General features: G+C 41.3%; 1 protein-coding gene across 1 annotated transcript in view; it reads left to right on the top strand.

The window, feature by feature from the left end:
• CNTNAP2 (contactin associated protein 2) overlaps nt 1-16,444 on the top strand; it is a 1,613,390-nt gene that overhangs the window by 1,274,679 nt on the left and 322,267 nt on the right. The window contains exon 14 of the mRNA XM_039861152.1: nt 3,973-4,129. Within this exon, the coding sequence (XP_039717086.1) occupies nt 3,973-4,129 (157 nt within the window). The remainder of the gene's footprint in view (nt 1-3,972; nt 4,130-16,444) is intronic.

Below are 16,444 nucleotides of genomic sequence, written 5' to 3'. Positions count from 1 at the left end.
TTCTCTGCTCAAAGCAAATTGAATCATTCTCTCATTGCTGAATATAAAACATATGCCAAATTAATAATTTATTTTAATGATAGTGATTTAAGTTAACCAAATTAACCAGCGCTAATAACAAAGGATACAATTTGCTTTTTCCCTGGATTATACTTTTCCAACAGGCATTTTTCTGTTCACGGTAGATGTGGAGACAGCCCGGGAATACGTTGTACTGCACTGAGCTGCTTTTCTTAGGAAGGAGAACAAAATAGCATTTATTTTGCATCACCCTCACTGGGAATATTAGCTATAGAAGACTAAAGTTTTGTGATTTAAGAAAAAGTTGGAGGAAGGGGGAAATTGGGCTACTCTTAACCGGTCACTCGTGTGTCATCTCCTTGCAATGAATAAAGGAAATGTCGCTGCATATTTTCCCTTTGGATCCCGTCCTGGTGTCTAATAAGATCCCCTCCTTACAGGGAACTGAGGGTCTGCCATGTGACTTTAGCTCAGAGCCTGGATCCCATGCAGCGCTTAGGGCTCCTGCTGGAACACCCACGGCCCGAACATCTTGACCGTGAGAGTTCCTCTCCTGGGCATCTCGGCACTCCCAGAAGGTGCTGCTGAGAACCAGCTAGCTCTCTCCCCGCGTCCCCCGCAGCACATTTTTCAGTCTCATGCTGAAGGAGAGGCTGATGATTTTCTGGCTCCTTTTACTGACGCCGTTCTGATTTTCATAAGGAATATTGAGCCAGCTTCTCTAGTTTGCACAATTTACCATCGCTCTCTGTAACGGAAGTGAAACAGTGTTGGGTTGTTTCTAGTCACTGGAAGAAATAATCAGAAATGGAGCCGAGGCTCTGAGATTCATATTGTTTCATGGGCTCTTTGAGGAACAGACAGAACAAGGGAGCTTCCTACCAGACCATCTACTCACTCCAGTTCTCCAGGTATCTGGTTGGTTTCCTGTCCTCCACTAGGTGTGTCAGTGTCCCCTAGTTTCCAAAAACTATGATAGTAACCAAAATCCCTTTGAGAAAAAGAATTTAATGTTAGGTCAGCTTGAAAAGATGCAGTGCAATGAATGATGCAAACACCAGTCTAGGTGGTGTTTCTGCACTTTTGGGGTCAGGCGGTGGCCCTGGGGCCTGTGCAGGCTCAGCGTGGCCCCGCCCACCTTTGCCCTTCTCCGGTAACTCAGCCACAGGGGGAATCAGCAGAGACCTAGTGCAGTGTAGGGGCCAAGTGACCTGGCTCAGATTTTACAGTTTCCTTAAATGGGATTTTTTAAGCCTTTTTTAAAAACTCTTGACTGCATCAAAAGAAATCAAGAGGTTGTTATTGATCATGGTTCCAACATTGGGAAGCATCAGAAGTTGGTGCTTTACTCTTTACCGTGACGGAAAAAAGAAGAGAGAAGCAAAATAGCTTGAATGTAGAAAGTAAACACAGCCCCCTCACGGTGGGCCGAGGCCCAGACAGGCAGGAGGCAGGGCTGCAGGGCGGACCCTATCTCAGAGAGCTGGCCTTCTCCCCGCCTCAGATCGGGGGACTGAAGTCTCCCTGTCTGCTGTTTACCAGACCGAGTCAAATATATTTTCTTAAAAATCCAGGTGCCTTAAATGATCATGCCAAATGAAAAATACTGACTTTTCCAAATTAAGTCAACACAACTGTAAAATCTAGAGATTTGTCTGAAGTAGCAGAATGCCTAGATCGCTCCTTCCCATTTTCAGAGCATTGGCTCATCCATTACAGGGAGAAGCTTAAGCCCAAACCTTAGTCCCAGCACAGTCTCTTGACCGTAAGTGGTCCACCTTTTAACACAGTTGTCCTTAAGCGAAACTGCCAGGGTATCTGAGAAAGCACCGCAGCAGTTTTTACAGAATTCCGGTATGGCCCTTGCTTACTATTTTGTTTTACTGGCTTAGATGCTGTGATGGTTCACTTGATAACTCATTGAGTACGAGACTTTTCCTCATCTTTATTTCTTTGCCCTCACACAGATACGGGACACGTGGACACCAAATGTTCTGAAAGGGCGGAGGGTCGTTATAATGGAATTTTAGCCATAATAGCCCTGGACATCCGAACTGACTCGCTTGCTGGCTCACTGGCCAGCTCTGCCTCTACCGCTTCTTCGAGAAATGCTGTTCTCAGGCTCCTCCTCGCTCCATTCTCCCCTTCTGCCTGCTGCTACCTGATTCTTCCTCCCACCATTCACCCGACACTCCCCTCAAAAAGTCTCCCGTGACCTCCAAGCTGTTAAATGAGTAGAGAACGTTTAAAGCCTCCTCTTAACGGACTTCACTGCGAAAGTGGACGACGCTGAGCAGACTGACTGCTCTTTTGGAAGTGCTGTCTCGTTTTTCCTCCCACTCTCTGCTTTCTTTCTTGATCTCTGCCATGGCCATCGCCCTCTCTTTCTGTTCCACCAACACCTTCTGGTTTACCCCGATGGTTCCTGAAACGGGGTTTCAGCCCAGAAAGTGCTCCTGAGATTCAGACCTCTGTAGCCATGGCCTGTTTCGTGTATCAAGCTCGTCATCCTGTGTTCGTCATTCCCTAAACGTCTCGTCCTCCTGCCCCGTTACCCGCTGCGGTGAAGCACGTTGCCGTCCTCTGAGTCACCCATGCCAGAAATCTAGGATTAGTCCCCAGCACCTTCTTCCTTCCTTTCCTCCCACCCTAATCCCAATAGTTCCAAACCAGGTATGTCTCCCTAATCTCTCTCTACTCTCTCTTCCTCTCCATTTCCACTACAATTTTATTATCTCTTCTTCGTTAACACGGGAGCATCCCCTCTGGCTTCCCTGAATTCCTCCCCCAGAAATCTGTCTCTCATCCGACTATCTTTAAAACCACACCTTTGATCATAATAATCCCCCGCTTAAAATTCTTTGTTTCCCATTACTTTGAGGATGAAGTTCAACCTTCTTAAACAGGGAAGAAATCAGCAATGAAAAGTACAAATGCGCCAATGCAGAACCACTTCTTATTTGAAAAAAGATGTTTTGTGATATGGCTCTCATCTGCTGCCCTCTGGAACATGTCTCTCCAGCCCTGTCCCACCACAGTGCCCATAACATAGAACTTTACCATTCTGCCTTCTCCGCCTCGGAGCCCTTACTTCTTACACCCTTACTCACCCAGGTGACACCCTCTCAACCTTCCAGACACAGCTCGAATATTTTACCTCTTCTAGGAAACCTTCCTTCAGGACCTTCTTTCCCTCACTCATCTTAATCTCTGTCATAATGCTTATTAAAATGTATTCTCAATAGGTATCTTTCTCCATTATACTGCTGAGTTTTCTATAGTGTTTGATGCAAATGGAAACTCGGTGGATGTTTGAAGATTGGATGGATAAATGAATGAATAAATGAGTGACTATTAGGCCAAATAATAAAGAAAAGAATATCATATGAAAAGCACTGTACAATGTCTTGTGATATATAGTGTCACACTTCCAGTTTGGGAGCTGATCTACTGTGTAATTGAAATAATCACTTAACCTTCCTAGACCTAAGTTCCTTACCTGTAAAGTAAGGAGGTTGTGCTAAGACACAATGAAACTCCACAGCTGTAATAGTCTACAATCTCCATGACTGTCATTTCCCAGAAAAATACGACTAGTTGTGAACTTTGCTGTAGATTACAGAGTCAGCGTGTGACCTATATGCCTCCCTTGTGGATGTGCCCCATCTGAGTGTCCAGTTTACATAATACACCCCTAAATCACAGAAGTTTGACTGTAAAAGTTTCTTCCAAGGAAAAAGGTTATGTCCTAGTGGGAACACTTGAGCTTACCATTCCTTCTGCTATGTTTTATTAAATATTCCTGTTATGGAAATACATTTACTTTCAAGAGGGGTACACGATGTTCAGTCTGTCATGGAATAGTGCCGCTCCTGGAGAAGGTGGGTGTGAGTGACATCGCAATGACTCATTCCTAGTCCTAGCTCAACGTGCCTTGCCCCTCTCTCGCAGATGGAAGTCCTTACACCTGGTGGGTTGGCAAAGCCAACGAGAAGCACTACTACTGGGGAGGCTCCGGGCCCGGAATTCAGAAATGTGCCTGTGGCATTGAACGAAACTGCACAGACCCCAGGTACTACTGCAACTGTGATGCGGACTACAAGCAGTGGTGAGTGCCCTCCAGCGTGCCCTTCGCTCAGACTAATTAGAGAGGAAGTTTGAAAAATGCTGAAACAATAAGATAATAGGTTAGAAAGGTTTGGAACTAACCCAGTTGACAAATGTCAGGAGCGCTTTTGAAACATATGAAAGCAGAACGAGGTCAGTGCTACAAGGGTGTGCATTTAGAAATAGACACATAATTGATGTGTTCATATATTATTCAGAGAGGAAAATAATGAGCCATGTAGCGGACAGTGATTTGCATTATAAAATGTACTTTGGAACGGCGGAGGGGGTGGCGGAGGGCGGGAGTCCACATGCCACGTGTGAGGGCGGCTGCAGGAAACAGTCTCACAGTGAGTGCATCTCCTCCTGCAGGGTTCGCTCTGAGTAGCTGGACAAGAAAGAAAAGGGGAGGGGGAGAAAAAATGGTTCCTTGCTCTTGTCTTCAGCAACTGTGCTGAAGGGCTCCTTTCCTTTTATGCCTTGAGCCATTTATAACTGTGATACAAATCAGTTCAAGAAAGAGCTATTTTGGGTTTCTTTCATCTCTCCACTGGCTTTTGTCCTGCTTCACAGTGAAGGGCTAGGTCTGTGTCAGTGATAGATAAAGATAAAATCAGCCTTCATTTCATGTGAAGAGAGAGAGGCCCCAGAAGTTTAGGTGGAAGGAATCAAACCTAAGTGAGGTTCTTCCTGGGAGCACACACAACCTCAGAAACGTGGAGACGCTCTGCTCCATTCCCGCCTCCAGAGGGCAGCAGAGAGCAGAGCCCAAGCCCTTCCTCACATGACTAGGCGCAGTTCACTGCAATGGCCTCTGTTTCACACTGTTTAGGAGGCAATTCACAAGACAAGCTTATTCAACTAGTTAACTGAAACTGATTCCTTTCTTTTTTTTTTTTTTTTTTTTTGAAGTTATGCATGTCATTTGTAATGAACCTCATACAAGGGGACCTCATTCTCTTATGAAGCACTGCAGTTTACAATCTTATTGCTGTTTGGCTTTGAACAATGGCAAAGAAAAAAAGCCCTGCCCTATGTCAGCACTAATCTTTTTTAATGCTCACAATTTTGTATTGTTTCTTTATATATATAAATATATATATATATATATTTTATTTTCAGGTGTACAGTTCAATGGTTATACATTTATATAATTTACGGAGTGATTCCCCCGATCACTCTAGCACCCACTCAGCATTAACATAGTGATGACGATATTATTGACTACATCTCCTGTGCTATTTCTGTTACTTTTGTAACTCCCCGTTACTATTTTGTAACTTCTATTTTGTACTTCTTAATCATGTCATCTTTTTCACCAAGACCCCCAATTCCCTCCCATCTGGCCATCACCAGTTTGTTCTATGTACCTATGAGTCTGTTTTCATTTTGTTTGTTTATTTTGTTCCTTAGATTCCACATATAAGTGAAATCATAAGGTATTTGTCTTTCTCTGTCTGACTTATTTCACTCAGCATAATACCCTGTAGGTCCATTCATGTTGTTGCAAATGGTAAGATTTCATTTTTTTATATGGCTGAGTAGTATTCCACTGTATATATGTACTATAACTTCTTTATCCAATTGTCTATTGATGAGCATTTAGGTTGCTTCCATATCTTAGCCATTGTAAATAGTGCTGCAGTGAACATAGAGGTGCATAAATCTTTACGAATTAGAATTTTGGTTTTCTTTGGATAAATACCCAGAAATGGAATTGCTAGGTCAAAAGGTAATTCTATTTTTAATATTTTTGAGGACCCTCCAAACTGTTTTTTGCAGTGGCTATACCCATTTGCAGTCCCACGGATAGTACATGAGCGGTCCCTTTTCTCCACTCCTTACCAACATTTGTTGTTTTTTGGTTTGTTAACAATGGCCATTCTGACAGGTGTGAGGTGATATCTCATTGTGGTTTTAATTTGCATTTCACTAATGATAGTGACCTTGAGCATCTTTTCATATGTCTATTGGCTATTTGTATGTCCTCTTTGAAGAAATACCTATTCAGGTCTTCTGCCCATTTTTTAATGGGATTGTTTGGGGTTTTGGGGGTGGTTTTTGGGTTGGTTTTTTGTTTGGTGATTGTATGAGTTCTTTATAAATTTTGGATGTTAACTCCTCATCAAATGTATCAGAGCAAATATCTTTTCCCATTCAGTAGATTGTCTTTTCATTTTGTTGATAGTTTTCTTTGCTGTGCAAAAACTTTTTTAGTTTGATATAGTCCCATTAGTTGATTTTTTCTTTTGTTTCACTTGCCTGAGGAGGTAAATCAAGAAAAAAATTACTAAGAGTGATGTTAGAGAGTTTACTGCCTGTGTTTTTTTCTAGGAGTTTTATGTTTTGGGGTTTTACATTTAAGTCTTTAACTCATTTTGATTTTATTCTTTTATATAGTGTAAGAAGGTAGTCCAGTTTCAATTTTTTTTTTTTTGCATGTTATCTGTCCAGCTTAGTTTTCCCATTTATTAAAGAGACTGTCTTTACCCCCATTGTATATTCTTGCCTCCTTTGTCATATATTATTCTCTTCTGTTCCATTGATCTGTGTATGTTTATGACAATAACATTGCTGTTTTGATTATTGTAGCCTCGTAGTATAGTTTGATATCAGGTAGTGTGATACCTCCAACTTTGCTCTTTCTCAAGATTGCCATGGCTATTCAGGATCTTTTATGGTTCCATATAAATTTTTGGATTATTTGTTCTGGTTTCCTGAAAAATGCCATTGATATTTTGATTAGGGACTGCATTGAATCTATAGATTTTGGGGGGCAGTATGGATGTTTTAACAATATTGATTCTTCCTACCCATGGGCATGGTATATGCTTCCATTTATTTGTATCTTCAATATCTTTTCAATGACTTATAATTTTTTGAGTACAGGTCTTTTACCTCCTTGGTTAAATTGATTTATAGATATTCTATTCTTTTTGATGCAGTTTTAAATGGAATTGTTTTCTTAATTTCTCTTTCTGATAGTTCATCATTGTTTTATAAAAATGCATTCATCTTCTGAATATTAACTTTGAATCCTGCTACTTTACTGAATTTATTTATCAGTTCTAACAGCTTTTTGGTGGAATCTTTAGGGTTCTCTATATAATGTATCATGCCATCTACAAATAATGACAGTTTTACTTCCTTTCCAATCTGGGTGCCTTTTATTTCTCTTTCTTGTCTGATATCTGTAGCTAGGGCTTCCAATATTATGTTGAATAAAAGTGGTGAAAGTAGACATCCTTGTCTTGTTCCTGATCTTAAGGAAAATGCTTTTAGCTTTTCCCCATTGAGTATGATGTTAGCTGTAGATTTGTCATATATAGCCTTTATTGTGTTGAGATATGTTCCCTTTATTCCCAATTTGCTGAGAGTTTTTATCACAAATAGATGCTGGATTTTGTTTTTTCTGCATCTATTGATATGGTTATATGATTTTTAACTTTCAATTTGTTGTTGTGGAGTATCACATTAATTGATTTGTGTGGATATAGAAGCGACCTTGCTTCTCAGGAATAAATCCAATTTGATTATGATGTATGATATTTTTAATGTATTGCTGAATTTGTTTTGGTAGTATTTTGTTCATCAAGGCTATCAGCCTATAATTCTCTTTTTTTTTATATTATCTTTCTCTGGTTTTGGAATCAGGGTAATGGTGACCTCGTAAAATGAATTTGAGAACCTTCCTTCCTTTTGAATTTTTTGGAAAAGTTTGAAAATAATAGGTGTTAATTCTTCTTTTCATGTTTGGTAAAATTCACCTATAAAGCCTTTCAGTCCAGGAGTTTTGTTTTTTGAGAGTCTTTTGATTCCTGATTCTATTTTCATTGATGGTGATAGGCCAATTCAGATTTTTTGTTTCTTGACTCATTCTTGGGAGATTGCATATTTCTAGGAAAGGATCCATTTCTTCCAGACTGTCCATTTTGTTGGCATAATTGCTCGTAGCATTTTCTTACAATCCTTTGTATTTCTGTAAAGTCCATTGTCACTTCTCTTTCATTTCTGATTTGATTTATTTGGGTCCTCTCTTTTTTTCTTGACAAGTCTGGTTAAAGATTTATCAGTTTTGTTTATCCTTTCAAAGAACCAGCTCTTGGTTTCATTGATCTTTTGTGTTATTTTTCTAGACTCTATTTCATTTATTTCTGCTCTGATCTTTATTATTTCCTTTCTTCTACTTAACTTTTAATTTTGTTTCTTGTTCTTTTCCTAGCTCTTTTAAGTGTAAGGTTAGATTGTTTATTTCAGATTCTTCTTGTTTCTTGAGATTAGGCCTGTATTGCTATGAATTTCCCTGTTAAGACTGCTTTTGCTGTGTCCCTTAGATTTTGAGTTGTGTTTTTATTTTCATTTGTCTCTAGGTATCTTTTGATTTATTCTTTGATCTTTTTGTTAACCCACTCATTGTTTAGTAGTATGTTTGGCCTCCATGTGTTTATGTATTTTTCATTTTTTTTTTCTTATAATTCATTTCTAGTTTCATACCATTGTAGTCATAGAAGATGCCTGATATGATTTCAATCTTCTTAAATTTTTTTGAGACTTGTTTTGTGGCCTAACATGTGGTCTGTCTTGGAAAATGTTCTGTGTGTACTTGAGAAGAATAAATATCCTGCTGCTTTGGAATGAAATGCTCAAAAATATTAATATAATGTATCTGGTCTAGTGTGTCATTTAAGGTTGCTGTTTCCTTGTTGATTTTTTGTCTGGAAGATCTGTCCGTGTTTGTCAATGGGTGTTAAAGTCTCTTACTATGAATGTATTACCCTCAATCTCTCCCTTTACGTCAGTCAATATTTGCTTTATACATGTAGGTGCTCCTATGTTAGGTGCATATATGTTTACTAGGGTTATGTCTTCTTGTTGTATTGATCCCTTGATCATTACTAAAGGCCCTTTTTTGTCTCTTATTGTAGCCTTTGTTTTAAAGTCTGTATTGTCTGAAAAGGTATTGCTACCCCAGCTTTTTTTCATTTCCATTTGCATGAAATATCTTTTCCCATCATTTTATTTTCAATTTGTGTGTGTCTATTGATCTTAAGTGGGTCTCTTGTAGGCAGCATATGTATGAGTTTTGTTTTCTTATCCACTCAACTATCTTATGTCTTTTGATTAGAGCATTTAATCCATTTACACTGAAAGTAATTGTTGATAGATATGTAGTTATCGTCATTTTATTATTCATATTTGTAATTTTTTTTCTTCACCAAGCTCTCAAGCTCTTCCCTTCCTCCTCCTCCTCCTCCTCCTCCTCCTCCTCCTCCCCTCTCCTCCTTCTCTTCCTCTCCTCCTCTCCCTCCCCTCCCTCCTCCCTCCTCCCTCCTCCCTCCTCCCTCCTCCCTCCTTCCTTCCCCTACATTTCTTGTAATACTGGTTAGGTGTCAATGAACTTCTTTAGTTTTTCTTTTTTGTCTGGAAAGCTCTTTATCTGTCTTCGATTCTGAATTAAAGCTTTGCTGGGTAGAGTAATCTTGGTTGTAGATCTTTGCTTTTCATCACTTTGAATGTTTTGTGCCTTCTGGCTTGCAGAGTTTCTGTTGAGAAATCAGTTGACATTCTTATGGGCATACCTTTGTAAATAACTAGCTGCCTTTCTCTTGCTGCTTTTAGGAGTCTCTCTTTGTCTTTAACTTTTGGCATTTTAATTATGTTTCTTGCTGTGGGTGGGCCTATTTGGGTTCCTCTTGTTTGGGACTCTTTGTGCTTCCTGGACTTGTATGTCTTTTTTTTTTTTTTTTGCCTGGTTAGGGAAGTTTTCTGTCATTTATTTCTTCAAATAGAGTCTCAATTCCTTTTGTCTCTCTTCTCTTTCTGGTACCCCTATGATGCAGATATTGTTATGCTTGATGTTGTCCCAGAGGTTTCTTAAACTTTCCTCATTTTTCTAATTCTTTTTTCTTCTGCTATTCCAATTAGGTGTTTTCTGCTCCCTTGTCTTCCAAATCACTGATTCGCTCCTCTGCTTCATCTAATCTACTGTCGATTCCTTCTAGTGAATTTTTCATTTTAATTATTGTATTCTTCATTTCTGACTGGTTCTTTGTTATAGTTTCTATGTCCTTGTTTCTGCTTACTATCTCCCTGTTGAAATTCTCACTGAGATCATCTATTCTCCCCTAAGTTTATTCAGCATCCTCATAGCCAGTGTTTTGAACTCTGTCTCTGGTAGGCTGCTTGCCACCAGTTCTTTTTCTGGAAGTTTCTTCTGTTGTTTCATTTGCAGCGCATTTCTTTGTTTTCTCATTTGTTGCCTTTCCATGTTCATTTCTATGTATTTGGTAGATTTGTTACATATCCTAGTCTTGGCCACATGGCCTTATGTGGTAGGGATCCTATGTGGCCCAGTGGCACAGTCTCCCCCATCACCTGTGCCAGGAGCTCTGGGAGTGTTCCTTGTGTGAGTTCTGTGTGTTCTCCTGTTGTGGTGAAGTTTTGATTGCTGTTAATATGTCAGTGGATGAGATGACTCTGGAGTTGACTGGCTGTGGGGGTTGGCCACGCCCACAGGGTATGAGCTGCTATGAAGGGGCTGACCCTATGGAATGGGATTTGGCCCAGCAGGCTCTTGTACTTGTTAATATCACCCTTTGGGTATGCCACTTGTGGAGCTAGTCAGGTGGTGTTGTATTGTGGTCTGACACCAGCCTCCAGGTGTGTTCGTTCTGGGTCTCCTTGAGAGAGGCTCTCAGGCTGGCCAAGGTCAGCTGCTGCTTTTGACTGCTAAGGGCTACCTGGTAGGTGATACAAAGTGATCACAGATGGTCACTGCCTGTGCTGGACCTGGAGGCAAGTGGGAGAGACCATGCTGCAAACCAAGGCCCATTGTCACCAGTACCGGGCTAGAGGCAGCTTAGCAGAAGTTCTAGGGATCCCCAAGGCCCAGGGTTGCCTGCTGGTTGCCTGTAAGGCTCAGCAGCTGAAAGTGCCTTTGGGTAGTACACAAGTTGGGTGGGGTGGGGACCCACGGAGTCACCAGGGCAAAACAAGCAGATTTCACCTGATCGATGAAGGTTCAGGTTTGATCCCAGGGCTAAACCTATGGCCTTCTACAAAGGTCTCAGACTGCAGCGAGGCCAGCCACTGCCCTCTCTGGACCCACAGACATCCAAGATTTGTTCAAGAAATACTACAGTTGGGCTGGGGCTGTTTGCCCATCACCGGGATTGTCCTCAGAGGTGTGTGGGCAGAGACCTATTGGTTGTTGCTAAAAGAGCCTCCTGCCAAGATGGCTGAGTGGGGTTGGTTACCCAGTCACAACTATGCCTCCAGTAATTAGCGAGTTAGGTGGGGCAGGGTCTCAAGGAGTCACCAAGTAGAGCGAGGGGCAGGAGCCGAGAACTGTGGAGCGCAGTGGCATGCGCCACCTGTGTGGAGTGCTAGGTGGGGCGGGTTGCCAGGCAACCAGTTCGCTCCAGGCAGTTTGCACGTGGGCAGGGCGGGGTCTCAGGGAGTCACGGGGTGGAGCCAGCCAATCGCGCTGCGCCAGAGCAGCTTCCGAACTGGCCGTGTGGAGGGAGAGTTCGATAGGCAAGATGGCGCTGGTCTGGAGACGGCCCGGGGGAGCGTGGCGGCTGTCCCTCCAGCCCTCACCCCCGCACTCCTCAGCTCGGCACCACGCGGCTCAGTCTTTCTCGTGTGACTCTTGAGCCTCCCGAGCTACTGACCCTCTGCCGGAGCCCAGGGTGACTGCGAGCAGGTGAGTCCGTCTGGGCCCTTTGAGGGGACGTCTGGGCCCTTTGAGGAGACGTCTGGGTTTTCAGGTTCCATCTCACTTGGACGGTCAGAATTTTTGCTGATTTACAGTCGGGTTGTGTGGGAACGCCTCTTCCCAGCGCTGCAACCTTGGGCTGGTGAGCCCCTGTGTGGGGCCCGGGCCAATTGCTTCTTCAGGGGAGTCCTCTGCAGCCACTACCCCTCCCGGTGCTCAGACGCCATGCAGTCTCATGTGGCCTTTTCTTTATATCTTTAGTTGTATGTGATTTGTTCGGCTAGACTTTAGGTGGTTCTCCAAGTTAACTGTTTTATAATGTGTAATTTTAATGCAGTAATGGGAGGAAGCGAACCCTGCATTTACTTAGTCCGCCATCTTCATCTGCCTCTTAAAAACTAATTTTTAATGTACAGTTATATAATTTGGGGGTAGGATACCTACCTACATTGCAAAAGCCATGTTTTTTAAGAAAATGAAATGAATTACCAAGGCTGTATATTTCAATGGCTTAGACTTCCTCTAGGTGTGTATTGTGTGTGTGTGTGTGTGTGTGTGTGTGTGTAAATATCATTATTCTTTAATTGTGGTTTATTGTAAAGAGAAAAATCATGATATCTAGTTTTTCAGTTTGTTTGAAAGATGTACCTACACGCACACACACATTCACACGCTATACAAAGACCAGAAGTCAAGAGAATGGAATCAAAAGGACATAGGCTTTGAAGTTAATGTTTCATTCATTCAGTTACTCATTCAGTCATTCATTCTGTCAGTCATTTACTCAACAAATATTGAATGAAGTCTTATGTGCCAGGGACTCTTCTAGGAACGGGATAAAACGGTGAATGACAATAGTGAGAACCCCTGCCCTGGCTTATGTTCCCGTTGACACCTTTTACTGGTTGTGTGTCCTTAAGCAAGTTCCAAGACACTCTCGGATTCATTTGTCTGCTCAGCATTGACTCAGGGCCCCATCGGATTTCCCAACCCCATCAACCTGCAGAGAGAGGTGCTAGGGCCAGGCTCTTGTGCTGAATACATCAAGGATGTGTATTTCAAGGAACCCCTTGCTTTTCTCACTTCTCATAGGGCAAGAAGGAGACCAGCTTTGTCAGTGGGGAAAAAAGCAGACTCTTAGGGCACTAGGCATAGGGGCTGGCTGTTTACAAGCATTGTCTGGGAGTCCTCACACAGGGAGGAATCCAGAGCCCCTTTAGGAAGAAAACTTCAAGTGCAGCCGCCCTGACTAGGAGAAGTGGGGAGCACTTCCAGCTGGTTTACTGTCCCCGCAGCCTAGAGTGTGTGCTCCCGTGGTTACTGGCATTCAGTTATTTTTGCTCTGCCACAGAGAAGAGCTGAGAGATGCAAGAACAGGAAGGTCTGGTGCAGAAATCCAAGTGAAATCCACATATGTGAAACCACATTTGTTGTGATGTAAGTGTAAAAATAAAGGCTCTATGGAATCTCATGCTTTTAGACTCTGTCCAGCTAAGAAAGTTATTTTTTCCAATAATCTTACCTTAATCACAGCACATCACTTGAATAAAACAGGCTGAGAACAAAAAGGATACAAAGCTCCTATGTCATTTCCCCTACATGTGACCTAAGTCAGGGCATTGGACTTCTCTAAGTTTTCATATCAGCAAATACAGATAGATGGTACTTCTCGATTCATGTAAAGATTCGGCAGTGCTGTTGTAAATGAATGTTTAAAATTACAGTAGGGTATATTTTTATTATTTAATTCTGAGTAGAACTCTAGCTAAAATCATTAAAAACTTCTTAAATCACAGATGTGTAAATTGGGGCCTAGGAAAATTTAAATTAATTTTCAAAAATTAAATTATTTACCAAAAAATGAGAAGCAAAGAGAAGACTAAGATCCAGGTTTCCAAACTTCCAGTCCAGTGTTTTCCTACGATTATCAAGGAAGATTACTCATGTTGTTTTATCTTTTTAATGATTCATGAATTTAATGTTTAACTACTATCTATAGGTTTTAAATATAAAGCTTAAACAATAGACCACATGTTATATGTTCCTTTTTAAAGAACTCTATGCATCTATTCTCATTTGCTAGAATAAAAATACACAGAAATGAAGCAGAGATTAATGAGATTGTAGCTTAGAGCGTGGCTAGGTCTCACAGCAAAGCAGCAATGGCCTGCGAGAACTATAACCATCTCAATAATTGCCTGATTATCTATGCCGTGAGAAGTTTTTCACAGTTATTTCTGAGATTGAATGTAATTTAACATTTATGATTTACTATTCACAGAACTAGTAAATATTCCCACCTACAGTGCCAGAATCCTAATTAGGCGAGCCTCGGTCTCAACTAAGTGTCCACCACTGGGTAATTCCTGGTCTCCTGTCACCCAACTCAATGAACTATATCATCACATCTGAAATTAGCAATTCCAAAATGGAATTACCAGTGAAGGCATGCCGTTCAGTGCTTGAGTGCCCTTCTCTTGTTGTACTTGTAGAATTTCTGGGTAGTTGTGTCCTGGCCAAGAAGAGCACATACATGAGGGAAAATCCGTGAGGCGAGAGCCCATCAGCACAGTCTCTGTGTCACCGTTAGTGGGCAGTTCCACCTCACTATTAGGCTAGTCAAACGCTCTTCCGTTGCGCCCTGTTCCACTGACCCCGGATGGAATTCGCTGTCTACAGGGCTTTTCTTCCTGGGCCAGAAATAATCCAAGACCAAAGTTTACAGGCTGCAGAACCTCTGCAGTGTTTGCAAGCCAGAAACTTACGTTCGATTGGGTCAACTTACTATCCCACAACTGCCTGCTAAATATTTTTGAAAATTTTGAAAAATAATCATTATATATTTTTTCATTGTTTATGGAGGATTTCATCTAATCTTAACATTTTCCCACGAAAAGTGCTCACTTGTGCTCAAAATGAAATGCTTATATGTGCATTCTTATTCATCATGTTGTTTAAGTAAAAATAGTGAATATGTACTGAGTGTTAATTACCTGTCAGACATTGTTCCAGGTGCTTAAATGTATCATGTCATTTAGACATCACATTGACCCTTTATTGAAGATACTATTTTGTCCTCACTTCACACATGAAGAAATTTAGCCCCAGAGAGGTTGTTACTTTCCCCAGGTCACAAAGGTAAGAAGTGAAAGAGCCGGGTTTCAAACCCAAGGCGGACAAACTCCAGATTCATGGTTAGATGCTACACAGCAAGACATAAACTCTGTAAAATTTTTAACGTTTACACTATATACAGTACAATTGCATTTTTTCCAGTTTTTTATTGTGATAAAATACATGTAACAAAAAATTTACCATCTTACCATTTTTAAATGTATAGGTCAGCGGCATGAAGTGCGTGTGTTTTGTTGTACAGCCTTCCCACCCTCCGTCTTCAGAACCCTTTCAATCTTGCAGCACAAACACCATCAACCACCAGCTCCCCATCCCCCCTGCCCTCCCCCCGCAGCCCCTGGACACCCCCATTCTTTTTGTCACTCTTGAGACCACTCTGGGGAGAACTCTGGTCCCCAAGTCCCTGTCTAGCTCCCAGCAACCCTTCCCCTGGGTGCCAGCCCTGCTCTAACTAGTGATGTCCCTCAGGCATCCCTGAGCATTCAGATCTAAGCTGGAACCTCCTCCAGAGCCCAGAGGAACAGGAAGTTCTTCCTCCCGGTCCAAAGCCCTACCTCAGTTCCCTCAGGAGGGATGCTTGTTTCTCAGGCTTACTGATAGCATATATATTAATTTCCTTTCAGGAGAAAATTTACATTTAAGACAGCTTAAGACAGACAAAGAGCTGTGTCGATCACCATGGCCTAGAACAGATCATCACAAGTGCACAGTAGTCCGTTCTGGGCACTTGGGTTTGTTGGGTATGTTTTCCCAAGTCTAGGTTCAGTCTGTGTGCCAACAGTCTGACCTAATGTGTACAGTGACACATCAGTCCAGTTTTATTTCACAGTGTCTCCTCATGAGGGGAGGAGAAGCCAAGGATGCTTTTTTAAGGCATTTTGGAAATATGCCTTAATAAACACTTTGGCATGTATTTTTTGACTGAACCCTTCACTATATGGCATTTACTCTCTTGAATGATACAAACAAATGTAAGTACTAGGATTTTATTTTTCAGTTTTCGAAGCAGCCAAACCAAAACAAACCCAAACAGAAATGTCTATTAATAGAGTTTAAGGTAATTATGCTGTTATTAGGCTGTTAAAGAAAGGAAATAGATGAACAAACACTTTCATAGAAAGATGGCCAAGGTGAAAGGCAAAAAGCAAGTGGAAGGATAGTATGTCTTATATGAATCTGGTTCTTTAAAAAGATAGATCCATAACCCTTATACACACATAGATAATTTCTGGAAGCTATATAAAATAAATGACTAGTAATAGTTAACACAGTGGACTAAGGATGAGAGGTCTTATAGAAGACTTGTCTTTATCCCAGTCTATCTTATGTACCCTTTGAATTTGTTGCCCCGATCATATTTAACCTATTCAATTAAAAAAAATTTTAGTTTAGAAAACTAAAGTGAAAAAACAAGAGCCCCCACAGGCATCCTGTTACATAATAAAGTAATATTAAACTGTTCTC

This window comes from Pteropus medius, unplaced genomic scaffold (assembly GCF_902729225.1).
Source record: "Pteropus medius unplaced genomic scaffold, Ma_sr-lr_union100, whole genome shotgun sequence".
NCBI lineage: Eukaryota > Metazoa > Chordata > Mammalia > Chiroptera > Pteropodidae > Pteropus > Pteropus medius.
This window is presented reverse-complemented; position numbering and strand designations above follow the sequence as displayed.